A 12,592-nucleotide genomic window follows, 5' to 3' on the forward strand; every position below is an offset into this window, starting at 1 on the left:
CAAGAGCTTTCTCTCTAACTGTATTACAGCCTTCCAAAGAGGGGCTCTGTCAAAAACCATGATGGGACCCTGAGGTTCTGAGGATGCCGTGGTGTCCCCGGGTCACAGAGCCACAGGTCCTCAGTTGGGATAGGGAGCCAGGACTGCGTGCCCTGTTCTAGCCTCTTTTTAGCCTGGCACAGCACAGGAGCCTAGGGACTGCATGTTGAATGGGTTTATTTGCCTTCCTGGGGGTAATGACCCGGGATATTTAGATGAGTTCCCTGGAATAGGTGAGAAGGGTCTGGGATTTGCCCTCAGGCCTCAGAGCAGGCGTTCTATGGACTCCTGCTTGGCAGCAAGCCCACGATGGCCACAAAATCCAAAACTGCCCTGAAAACAGGATGTGGCAAGGACAGAGGGTGGAGTGGCAGGTAGAAAGGGGCAGCCCTCAGAGAATTCGGGAATTCTCTGTCATTCTCCGTTGCCCACAGCTGGCAGCTTGATACAGAAAGATCTACCTACCCCAGCTCCCACAGCCCAGACTCCAGCCAGGCGGGGTTTTCTGAGGCTGGAAGAGGACCAACAGCCTCAAGCTCCCAGTCCCTAAGTGTGGCTCAGGGAGAACCCCACTCTCAGTCTTTCAGGGCAGCTCATTCCTGCCAGACTCTGCACTAAAGGAGAGACGTAGGCTGTTAGCCCATCTTGGAACCAGAAGGCAGTGGAGAGTCACAAGGAAGAGCAGTGCAGCAATAACAAGTCTGTGTTGGTAAAAAGACAGACTCTTCACCTGAATCCCAGCCTCAAAGTTCCAGCTGTGCGACTTTAGGGAAGTGGCTTAACTTCTCTGTGCTTCAGTTTGTAGAAATGGTAGTATCCACCTCTAGAAAAAAAAAAAAAGAAAAAGAATTAAGGAAACGATAGCTCAGCACCACACCTGCAGGAGGAACTCAATAAATGCTGGCTGGTCCTAAGCACAGTCTGTCTCTCAGTTAGCTTTGTCAACAGCCCTAAGAGGTTCTGGAGTGGCAGAGGACTTTGGGTATAAGCCAGACAGATCTCTCCCCTACTCAGTTTTTCAGGCCCCAAACCTTGAAGTCATCCTTGACTCCTCTCTTTTACACGCCACAGTCCCTCAGCAAATCCTGCCTTCCATACGCACCCAGAATCCAATCATTCCTGTCATCTCTAGTATGTCACCTTAATCCAAACCACCATCAACTCTCACCTTGGTAGTGCAGAAGCCTCCCAGCTGGCCAGAGGCCTGTCATTCACTCAACTCCCCACAAGCAGGCAAAAGGGTCCTGATAAAAGTCAGGTCAAAGCATTCCTCTTCTCGAAACCCTAATACATCTAGAGGGAACTCACTCCTTTATTTATTCAATGATCCTTTATTATTAGGCATCATCTACAGGCTAGGGGCTATTCTGTAGATGAAACAACAAAACAGACAAAAACCTCTGCACTCAGGAAGTTTACATCCTCATGGAGGGAGGACAATAAACACAGGCAGAAGCAAAACATATAGTATGTTAGGTGTTACAGGGAAAAATAACTCAGGGAAGGAGAAGGGGCTTGGATTTTAAACAGGGTGGTCAGCGAAGGTGGAGTAAACAAGATAAGCATTAAACAAAAAGCCTAAAACTGGGAAAAGGTGAGATCCAAGGGGCAACCCCCATGTGGAGTATTCTAGACAAAGGGCTGAACAAGTACAGAGATGGAAGTGTTCCTGGTGTGCTTCCGGTTCACACAGGAAGCCATTGTGACCACAGTGGAAAATGTGCAGGAGGGAGTGAGTCTATCCACCGGAGAGGGGTAAATGGGACAGGGCTGAGTCCTGTGAGTTTTCTACGTCTTTTTTCCTTCGACTGAGATTGGAAGCCAGTGGAGGTTCTAATTTAAGCAGGGTAATGACTAACGGTGTTTCGCATTTTAATTTATTTAAAAATTTGTTTAATTTGTGTTTATTTATTTTTGAGAGAGACAGTGAGAGCGTGAGTGGAAGAGGAGAAGAGAGAGGGGGAGACACAGAATCCGAAGCAGGCTCCAGGCATTGAGCTGTCGGCCCAGAGCCTAAAGCAAGGCTCAAACCCGTTAACTGTGAGATTATGACCTGAGTCAAAGTTGGACGCTCAACTGACTGAGCCACCCAAGTGCCTCTTGTTTTCATTTATTTAAATTCAAATTCATTGGCATACCGTGTAGTGTTGGTTTCAGGAGTAGAATCCAGTGACACATCACTTACATATAGCACCCAGTGTTCATCCCAACAAGTGACCTCCTTAATGTCCACCACCCATTTAGCCCATTCCCCCCACTCGCCTCCCCGCCAGCAATCCCCAGTATGTTCTTTGTATTTAAGAGTCTCTTACGGTATGACTCCCTCTCTGTTTTTATCTTTTTCCCTTCCCTTCCCCTATTTCATCTGTTTTGTTTCTTAAATTCCACATGAGTGAAACCATATGATATTTGTCTTTCTCTGACTTATTTTGCTTAAGCATAATACACCCTAGTTTCATCCACATTGTTGCAAATGGCAAGATTTTGTTCTTTTTGGTCACTGAGTAATATTCCATTGTAAATAGCTGAAGTTTTAAAGGATCACTAGAGGGGTGAGTCAGAAGAGCATGCAAGTCTTGGTCTTCGGGTTATGAGTTCAAGCCCCATGTTGGGTGTAGAGATTACCTAAATAAATAAATAACTCAAAAAATTTTTCGAGGATCACTGGAGCCCACGGTGTAGAAGACCATGAGGAACAACAGCAGAGCCAGAGACCATTTACAGTTCGGGGAGCTACTACAACTCTTATAAGTTATGACGTCTTGGACCTGGAAAGAGGTAACAACAGCAGAGACGGTGTAGTATCTAAAGTCGTTAAACAAGGGTATCAGCCCTCTTGATGGACCCTCTTACCCTACAATCCTGCCTTGTTCCTTCCTGACATCCCCAACCCACAGACCACTGCTAGGCACATACAGTTGTCTAATGAGTATCTGTCGACTCAACGAACCAATTAATGAGTGATCCAAGCCCAGATCATAATCACCTTTTTGATGACAGGCCTATAGTCGGAACTCAATAAATGTTTACAGATAGAAAACTGCACAATTCTGCAAAGCCCAAATGGTTAGTCCTCTCTACAGCCCCAATTGGGGCTCAGACCGAGGAAGTGCATCCCTGCGGTCCCTCTGTGCAACCTAGGCTAGAAATTTACTTCTCAACTTCTGGAATGCTCTCAGGGTGAGTCACAATGACCTCACAGGAGATTCTCTCAAAACATCCCCGCCCTGGGATGGGAAAAAAATCAAAACTTCATGCGGCCAGAAGGTCACCAGACGCTGGCCAGTCATGCACCCTAAGTGTGACTCGCATGGTCCTCCCACCTTCAGGCCACAGAGACGAAGGGACAGAAGGGCCGCACTCGCGCGGCCGAGGCCCCGCCCCCAGCTCGTCGGCCAGCCCGCGCCTCCAGCGGAAGCCGGAAGCAAAAGCAGTCCCTGCTAGCCCCCGGCTCCGAACTCGGTGGTCCTGGAGGCTCCGCAGGATGGGGGAGAAGATGGCGGAAGAGGAGTGAGTGGGCATTTCCCGGGCGGCGGAGGCGGCAGGGCTGGGCCCCGGCGGGTGACAGCGAGCGCCTCAGGCCTCCCTCCGGCCCTGAAAGGCGGAGCTCCTTGTGCCGGTTGGCCCGGACTGACCAGACCGGCGCCAGCGAGGAGGGCGGGAGGGATGGGCCTGGGCCCAGCCCGGCCCTGTAGCCTCCTTGAGGTCGCATCCTCGTGCGGGGATCGACAGCCCAGGGCCGGCCTCGAAAGGCTGCTGGCCGAAATCGCAACCCAAATTTCACTTTCCCATTTTTCGGTCTTCTGAATATTGGGGAGAGTTCCGCCGCCTCCCCCAGCAAGTCCCCTACTCCCTACTTAGCCAATCGCCTCTTCCACTGTAACGGTCATTTTTCTCATCTGTCTCCTCCACTAAGTTTAATTCATTCATTAACTGTTGGCCGTTTACTCTATTCCAGGCCCTGGGCACATAGTAGTGAAGGAGGCCGAACAGGAGCCGCCCTCAGGTAGTTTACATTTTAGTGGGAATGGACAGTCAATAGGCAAGATGATTTCAGTGCTGTAAAAGGAAATGGAAGTGTTAGGACGGGGTCCCCCCAGGAAGACGCCACACGCCAGCTGAAGCTTGAAGGACAAGAAGGAAGGCTAAGAAAGGGAACAGGCAGGCCCAAAAGGCTAGAAGCAAGAAAGGGCTTAGTGTCTTTTAGGCACAGAAAGAAAGGCAGAATGGCTGGAATGTAAAGTGAGGAGGCCTGCTGTGCAAGATGAGACAGAGATGGGTGAGGCGCCCTGTGTCCTGTAGGTGCTTCTGAGGAAGGACCGCCCCTTGGTCTGTCTCCATACATGCTGGGCGCAATCTTTTGCAATTTATAGATGCCCTACCTATATGGAAGGCGATGTACGCATTAAGAAGTACTCCCCCATGGTTGCGTTGTGACTCCCTCACCTGACATCTTTTCAGATAATGTCTTTTCGGCTGGGTGGTCATTTCATTTTGTCAGCTTATCGATTCGGGCGGGCGTAGGCTCTGTTGCTGATGCCGATCTGGGCCTCTGCAGCACAAAGCAAAAGAGGCCGAATGGCCCAGTGATTTCAAGTTCGGTCTCAAAGCTTGATTCTGCCGGGGGCTAGCTGAGATACTGGCCAAGTTAGTCAGCCTCTCTGAGCGTCAGTTACTCATAGGTTAAAAAAGGGAAAGTAAGAGTCCCCACCTGAGGCATTGTACGCCTGTGAAGTGACAGGTTGTGATGTTACCAGTGTGTGTTGGGATGAAGTGTTGGTTAATTAGCAGTTCTAACACAGTTGCAATGATGATTGCAGGAACATTGGCCTTGGTAACAATGCCGCCCCAAAGCGCGGAGAGCACTGGGAGAGAGATGGGGTGGATCATTACAGAGGAGGTTACATTTGAGCCTTTAGAAATCTGAGAAGAGGGGCTCCTGGGTAGCTCAGTTGGTTAAGCCTCCGACTTCGGCTCAGGTCAGATCTTATGTTTGTGGGTTCGAGCCCCGTGTCAGACTCTGTGCTGACAGCTAGCGCAGAGCCTGGAGCCTGCTTCCGGTTCTGTGTCTCCTTCTCTCTCTGACCCTCCCCCTCTCATGCTGTGTCTCTCTGTATCAAAAATAAATAAAGCATTTAAAAAAATTAAAAAAAAAAAATCTGAAAAGGAGTTTGTCAAGTGGGGTGGGGCATTCCAACCAGATCAACAGTTGGGTAAATTCGGGTGGCTTTGTCAACTTGCAGCTATAATTGAAGGAAAGGAATGTAAACTGGAGAAATAAAGGCGCCGAGTAAATAATGGTGGGTCTTGGAATGTGGTGAGAGTCCAGTTGGCCTCCTTTTGAATCCCTTGTTAAAAGCCAAGTGGCAGGCAGCATTTTATGTGTACGCTGGCCCTGATTCCTTGTTCCTGTCCCAAAGTGGCTGTGTCCAGAGCACCTGAAGCCACTGGTACTGGCCTGCTGTAACAGGCAGGAGTTTTCTGAATCCGGTTGGTGGTAAGACTTGTGACTCCATCATCTGTGCTGGATTCTCCTTCTGTGTGTGTGTTGATACTCCGGGCCCTTGTCCCTTTATCTAATGCTGCTGCTTTTTATGTCCACCAGGTTCCCGAACACAACTCACGAAGGTTTCAATGTCACCCTCCACACCACCCTGGTCGTCACGACGAAGCTGGTGCTCCCTACCCCGGCCAAGCCCATTCTCCCCGTGCAGACGGGGGAGCAGGCTCAGCAGGAGGAACAGTCCAGCGGCATGACCATTTTCTTCAGCCTCCTCGTCCTAGGTGAACGTGGGGACACCCGCATCTGCCATCTTGAGTGTCTGTGTGTGCTGCCTGTGAGGCCGGCCCTGCCCTAGCCACCGTTTGCTTCCTTCCACTTGGTTTTACACTTCAGACGCTGAAGGGCGAGGATCAGTTCATGACCTCATAACGGGGGACTCCTTTTTCTTCGTAAAACCATTGAGCTTAGCAATTCCAAAGAGCTCTTTATATAATATCTTAGATGCCATCCTAGTATAGTGGATTCCTAGTACAGTGGATTTCAAGCTCGGCTCAGGAGCGTGTCTGCCTGTGTAGATGGTGGGGATAATGGAGGCGAGGAAAGCCAGAGGGAAGAGCATCGCCTTTCTGGCCGGAGACTGCGTTCTGTCTCGTTACTCGTAGGTTTCCATGTAAATTTTATCTAATTGAAGGTTTTTCCGCTGAGTAAAAGATAGACACCCCGGCCCTAGCACACTTTTTTCCTTCCCCTTTAACTCTCCCATTAACTGTGGTCATGGCTTTTACCATATCTGTGTGCCCCTTGTGCTGTTATTTACTTATGTAATATTTTTCTTAGAACAGATCACTCAAACTTAAAGTCTCATTTTGTTCAACCTCCTCCTGTAACGGGTGACAAAATTTAGGTCTAGAGAGATTAAGCAGTTGACTTGCCTGTTTTTTGGGAGACTAGAGAATAAAATTTGGTTGCGAGACATCAGTTGAGATGTTTAGGTAATAGGTGATAATTTAAGTTGGTTTTTTTTTTTAATGTCTTTATTTTATTTTGAGAGATAGAGACAGAGAGTGAGCAGGAGAGGGGCATAGAGAGAGGGAGACACAGAATCCGAAGCAGGCTCCAGGCTCTGAGCTGTCAGCACAGAGCCCAATGCGGGGCTCAAACCCATGAACCATGAGAACATGACCTGAGCTGAAGTCAGACGCTCATCCAACTGAGCCACCCAGGCGTCCCTATTTAGGATTTTTTTTAAGAAACTAGAACTTCTTTCGCATTTATATATGGATTCTGTTAATGGTCAAATAGTTTTAAGATAATAATTTTATTTGAAATCCTAGGACTCGAGGTGCCTGGCTGGCTGAGTCAGAAGAGCATATGACTCCTGATCTCAGGGTCATGAGTTTGAGCTCCATGTTGGGTATAGAGATTACTTAGAAAGAAAATCTTTAAAAATAATAAATGAAATCCCAGGATTCGGCCTTGTCTCTCATAGATTCCAAAAAACCTTAAAAATTGTTTTTAATATTAATTTATTTTTGAGAGAGAGAGAGAGAGAGAGAGAGACAGTGCAAGCAGGGAAGGGGCAGAGAGAGGGAGACACAGAATCCAAAGCAGGCTCCAGGGTCTGAGCTGTCAGCATAGAGTCTGGCTCAGGGCTCAAATCCTTGGACATGAGATCAAAATTGACTGACTGAGCCACCAAGGTGCCCCAAAAAATCTTTAAATTATTTATTTATTTATTTTTTTTTTTATTGAGAGACAGAGAGAGACAGCATGAGCAGGGGAGGGGCAGAGAGAGAGGGAGATACAGAATCCAAAGCAGGCTCCAGGCTCTGAGCTAGCTGTCAGCACAGGGCCCGATGCGGGGCTCGAACCCACAACCTGAGATCATAACCTGAGCCGAAGTCAGACACTCAACCGACTGAGCCACCCAGGCGCCCCCCCAAAAAATCTTTTAAAGAGAGTACTAAAAAGTACACAAACCACAGGCATTCATTGTCCAGTATGGACTTGATATGGTCAGATAATTTTTTGACCTCATGAATATGCTTGAATTCTGTTTCGGTTTTTGGGGGAATGACTTCAGCCATCAAGGACTCTCTCTCTGGTTTGGTTTTGTTTCTCTCTTTTCCTCTGTGATGGTAGTTGGATATAAAGAAAAGCAGTTCTTTTCTTGGTCAAGAAACCGTTGGTACCTGAATGTGTAATGCTGAAGGACAAGTCTTACTAGTCTCTTTCCATTGTTGTCAGTTTCAGGGGTAGAGAACGTGAAAGGCAGAGACCAGGAAGGAAACTTTTGTTTGGTAGTCTTTTTTTTCTCCTGGGAAGATAAAAATGATAAGTCAGACTTTCAAAGTAATTTTCAGGGTGTGGAGCATTTACGGTTAGTTTGTACAGAGACCACAAAATAGGTGATTATAGTGCTTTTTAATCCCCGACAAACCGTGCACAGTGGTAACACTGGGGCCAGAGAGGTCTAAACTGTATTTAGTAGTGCTGTGTATTTTACTTGGATGTCTTTTCACACAGATCATAAATCTAAACTTCAGAGACACACTAAAATCAGGGAGGTTTTGTTCTCACCTGATCCGACTGTAGGCAGTCTGTGAATTGGTGTCTCTACTTTTTACGTGTAGGTCTGTGTGCATTAAGCAGAGTGGAATGCTTTCTTTTAAAATAAAGTCGAGGACTTTTTTCTCTTTTCTTGTATCTTATCAACAAAATCTGTATCTTGTATATTTTTATTCCTGGTCAGATGATTTAATCACCCTTGTACGTTTGGACAAGGGTGATTAAAAATTAGAGTTAATAGGTATCTTGCTGGGGCGCCTCAGTCAGTTAAGCCAGCCTCAGCTCTAAGTCATGATCTCACTGTCCGTGCGTTTGAGCCCCGCGTCGGGCTCTGTGCTGACAGTTCAGAGCCTGGAGCCTGTTTCAAATTTCAAATTCTGTGTCTCCCTCTCTCTCTGCCCCTCCCCTGCTTGAGCTCTGTCTCTCTCTCTCTCTCACTCTCAATAATAAAGATTTTAAAAAATACAGGTATCTTGCTAACTAACTAGGAATACATGACCTGCAGTGAACTGAGGGAGACCGGGGTCCATGGTTGTTCTAGACTTTAGGAACTCCGAATCGGAACACATTTAACCTCTTTTGTGTACTATTTCAGTGAAGTCACATGAAATTGTAACTTTTATGGCCTTTAAGCTTGTCAGAGGATTACAGTGTGTTCCCCTTTTTTGAGAAGGCATGCCAGAACTCTAGTTACTCTTGTCTTTAGAAGCTTGAGAGCAGTTGACTTCTACTTAACTGTTTCGTTCCCACCCGCAGTGCCCCAGAGTTCCGGTGCCTCCACATCCTTGCCAACGCTTGTTATCTTCCATTGTGTTTTGTTTCGTTTCTTAATCATCGCCATCTTTTACTCATTGGTGGGTGTGAACTTCCATCTTGTGGTCTTGATGTGCATTTCTCCCAGGACAGATGAGGTTGAGCATCACTTCATGTGCTTATCGGCCACTTGTATCTTTGGAGGGACGTCTCTTCTGGTTCTTTGGTTTTTAAATTCCATTGTTTGTCTTTTTGTTATTGAGTTGTTAGAGTTCCTCATGTTTTCTAGCTGCTAGACCTTTATCAGATAAACGATTGACAAAGATTTCCATCCATTCTGTGGGCTGTCTTCTCAGACCTCATTCTTTTAAACGGCTGAAGACCACTGCCAGGCATTGCTGAGCCTCATATTTAACTCTCTGTTGATAGACCGTTTTCCCTTTTGTCTTAAAGGTACAAATCGTTTGATTTACAAGAATGAACTGTTTATTTTTAAACTTTGAAGTTTAAAAAAATATTTACGTTTATTTATTTTTGAGAGACAGCAAGAGCGCGTAGGGCAGGGGCAGAGGGGGTGGACAGAGGACCCAAAGCAGGCTCTGTGCTGACAGCAGAGAGCCCGACACGGGGCTCAAACCCACGAACCATGAGATCATGACCTGAGCCAAAGTCGGGAGGCTTCACCGACCGAGCCACCCAGGCGCCCTGAGAGTAAACTTTTTAAATTAATTTTTTCATCTAGCTTGGTGCAAAGAAAGATCAGAAGCTGAGTGGACTCCCTAGATCTATATTCAGCTCACTTACGTGGCTGCCTTTTTAGACCGTGAGCCTGCTCACCAGTCACATGTGGTGCTTACGCATTAGAACGTTTTTTTCTTGCTCTTGGTATTTAATGTAGGATTTTTCTAACTAGGTTAAATATTTATAATAAAGTAACACCACAGATTGATAGTTTAAAGCACAGAATGCAAGAAGGACAAGATTTCTATATTTACAACTGTTTCCTTTTCCTGGCCACCTGGCGCTCTTTGGTGGGCCTAACAATATCTAGTCTGTCAGTGCGGGCTCTGAGGGTGGCCATTTAACCGCTACGCAGATTGTTTAAACATTTCCTTTTACCAAAAAAGCAACAATTATACTTAGTACCGTTAAGATAGCCCTGTGATTGACCAGATGGTACCCCACCTAGATGCATAATAAAAGAAAGAGGTAGGCACGCTTGCATTTGGACCATGAAATTACATTTAGGAATTATTTATGTGAAAGTATACTCTTACGGGGGAGGGGGGAGTGTCCAGAAATACTTCTCTCTTTCAAACAGTTTTACTTCCTTTTGTTTCTTTTCATGACAGCACCCCTGTGAGCAAAATTAGACAGGACTCCTATTTTGGTGACTGAGGAATGAAGACAGTGGAAGGGAGGTGGTGGATGCCTGTGGTTAAAGGCACAGGCTTGGGGGCCCCTGGGTGGCTCAGTCGGTTCAGTGTCCCAACTCTTGATTTCGGCTCAAGTCATGATCTCACCGTTTTGTGAGTTTGAGCCCTACATGGGGCTCTGCGCTCGCACACACTCTCTCTTTTTCTTTCAAAATAAGTAAAACTTAAAAAGAAAATAAAAATATAAAAGCACAGAGTTGGAATCAGGCTCAACCCTGCAGTACCTACCAGTGACCAGACCTCTTGAAGCTTGGTTTTGCCCCTTCAATCAAAGGAGAGTCTGACAAGAACAGCTCATTAAGAGGGGTGCTGGGGGCCATGGGAGACCTTGTGTGAGAAGCGCTCAGTGCAGTGCCTGGCACATGGGGAGCCCCTCCCCGTGGAAGCCCCGGTACTGGTGAGGAGCAGCACCCACCGTTAGGTCCCGGACGTTCTCCGCCCCGGCCCACAGCACCGACGTGCTCTCTGTGCACTGTGCCTCCCTCGCTCCTCTCTGGAAAGAGAGCCAGTCCCGTGGGTCCCACGGTGGCAAAACACTTCATGCCAACATATTCTGTTGCAATTATATTTGATTAAAGGGGTTGATTTCAGTGACTTCCTCCTACCATTTCAGGTTTTCCAGGTGATTACTTCCAAAAAGTTGAAGACCGTTTCTCAGAATCAGTTTCAGGGGTAGAGAACGTGAAAGGCAGAGACCAGGAAGGAAACTTTTGTTTGGTAGTCTTTTTTTTCTCCTGGGAAGATAAAAATGATAAGTCAGACTTTCAAAGTAGATGTCTGTTGCTCTTTCCGTAACCACTGGAAAATAAAAAGTCCAGGCAAAGAAAGAAATCTGGAGACAATGTTATGAACACCGCGGGTCTCTTTCCCGGTTAAGTAAGGGATTGGACATGACAAGTGCAGTTTCCCCTGGCCTTCCCGCCGTCATTTTCCTTAGCAGCCCGCCCCCCCCACCAGAGTAACCATTGCTTTGAACTTGGTGTTTATTATTTAAAACTGTCCTATCTTAACAGTGTCTTCTTTTCTCCCCACAGCTATCTGCATCATATTGGTGCATTTACTGATCCGATACAGATTACATTTCTTGCCAGAGAGCGTTGCCGTTGTTTCTTTAGGTAAGTGCTTATCAGCGATCCTATAATAACAGCAGTAATAATACCATTTTTCAAGTGCCTCCATAGTGCCAGGACCCGCATCAGATGTGGTACATGCCCGACTGCATTTCCTCCTCACTGCAGCCTGCCCCAAGGGTGTTATGATCCCATTTTACGGATGACCTCCGAAAGGTCACAGAGAAGCCCCCTATTTTGCTTCTACAACTACCTTCGGGGCACCCCGACTTATTAGGAGGCAATGCAGACACCCGAGTCAACTAAGGCAAGTAACTGACACTTAATTCATGGGATCACTGAATTTCACAGCCCGAAGGGACTCTCACTTTATGGTTTAAGAAGGAGAAACGTCAGAGTCAGATCTGAGGTCTTCGGGAGCATTCCATTCCATCTCACATTTATTTCTTATTTCCTGTGGCAACTAATGGTTAGACAACCAGCCTCTGTATGTCAGCTGTACTTCAGTAATATTAAAAAAGGAAAAAAGGTAATCAGCTCCTCTTTAGAGGGAATGAGTCTGTGTCATAATGGATGTGAGCTCACATGAAAGTCCATTCAAATGGTTAATGAAGGAAGAAGTAGGGACCCCACTTTTCAGTAAGTATTAAAATTAAGACTTAAATGTGGTCGGGGGTGCTTAAAGCACGGTAAATAAGGTTTCACGAAGGCCCGTGAAGGCATTTATCAGTTTTAGATACTGTTGTTACTTTTCCTAGTTTTCACTTGTCTACTAATGAGATTTAATTTTTCCTTATCTTCACCGATGCTCTCTATAAGGTCATTTCTTTGCCTTAAAGGTTTTGTTGAGCAAATCTCGTAATAATTTTATTTATTTTTTATTGTCTTTATTTATTTTAAAGAGAGAGAGAGAGAGAGACAGCGTGAGTAGGGGAGGGTCAGAGAGAGAGGGAGACACAGAACCTGAAGACAGGGTCTAGGCTCTGAGCTAGCTGTCAGCACAGAGCCCAACACGGGGCTCGAACCCACGAACCGTGAGATCATGACCTGAGCTGAAGTCGGACGCCTAACTGACTGAGCCACCCAGGCGCCCCTGGTAATACTTTTATAATACACAGATGGTTTAGCTTAGCTTTGGAAGTGAACGCTCAGAGTTGGATTCACCTTCCCCGTCATGGTCTGCTTTCCTACTACCCTGCCTCAGCCCCTCCTGTGGTAGCCCT

At 46.6% G+C, this 12,592-nt stretch overlaps 1 protein-coding gene across 9 annotated transcripts in view; it reads left to right on the top strand.

The window, feature by feature from the left end:
* The first annotated feature begins 3,317 nt into the window (after window positions 1–3,317).
* SLC9A8 (solute carrier family 9 member A8) overlaps window positions 3,318–12,592 on the top strand; it is a 63,924-nt gene continuing 54,649 nt past the window's right edge. For 7 of the 9 annotated variants that reach the window (XR_003901276.1, XR_003901277.1, XR_003901278.1 and 4 more), the window contains exons 1-4: window positions 3,318–3,549; window positions 3,998–4,045; window positions 5,645–5,823; window positions 11,334–11,414. Coding sequence is in view for 6 of the 9 variants with exons in the window: in XM_029918286.1 (XP_029774146.1) it covers window positions 3,350–3,549; window positions 3,998–4,045; window positions 5,645–5,823; window positions 11,334–11,414 (508 nt within the window). In the remaining 3 variants the exon portion in view is untranslated. The remainder of the gene's footprint in view (window positions 3,550–3,997; window positions 4,046–5,644; window positions 5,824–11,333; window positions 11,415–12,592) is intronic. The other 2 variants (XM_029918288.1, XM_029918285.1) reach the window with 1 other exon arrangement.

This window comes from Suricata suricatta, chromosome 12 (assembly GCF_006229205.1).
Source record: "Suricata suricatta isolate VVHF042 chromosome 12, meerkat_22Aug2017_6uvM2_HiC, whole genome shotgun sequence".
NCBI lineage: Eukaryota > Metazoa > Chordata > Mammalia > Carnivora > Herpestidae > Suricata > Suricata suricatta.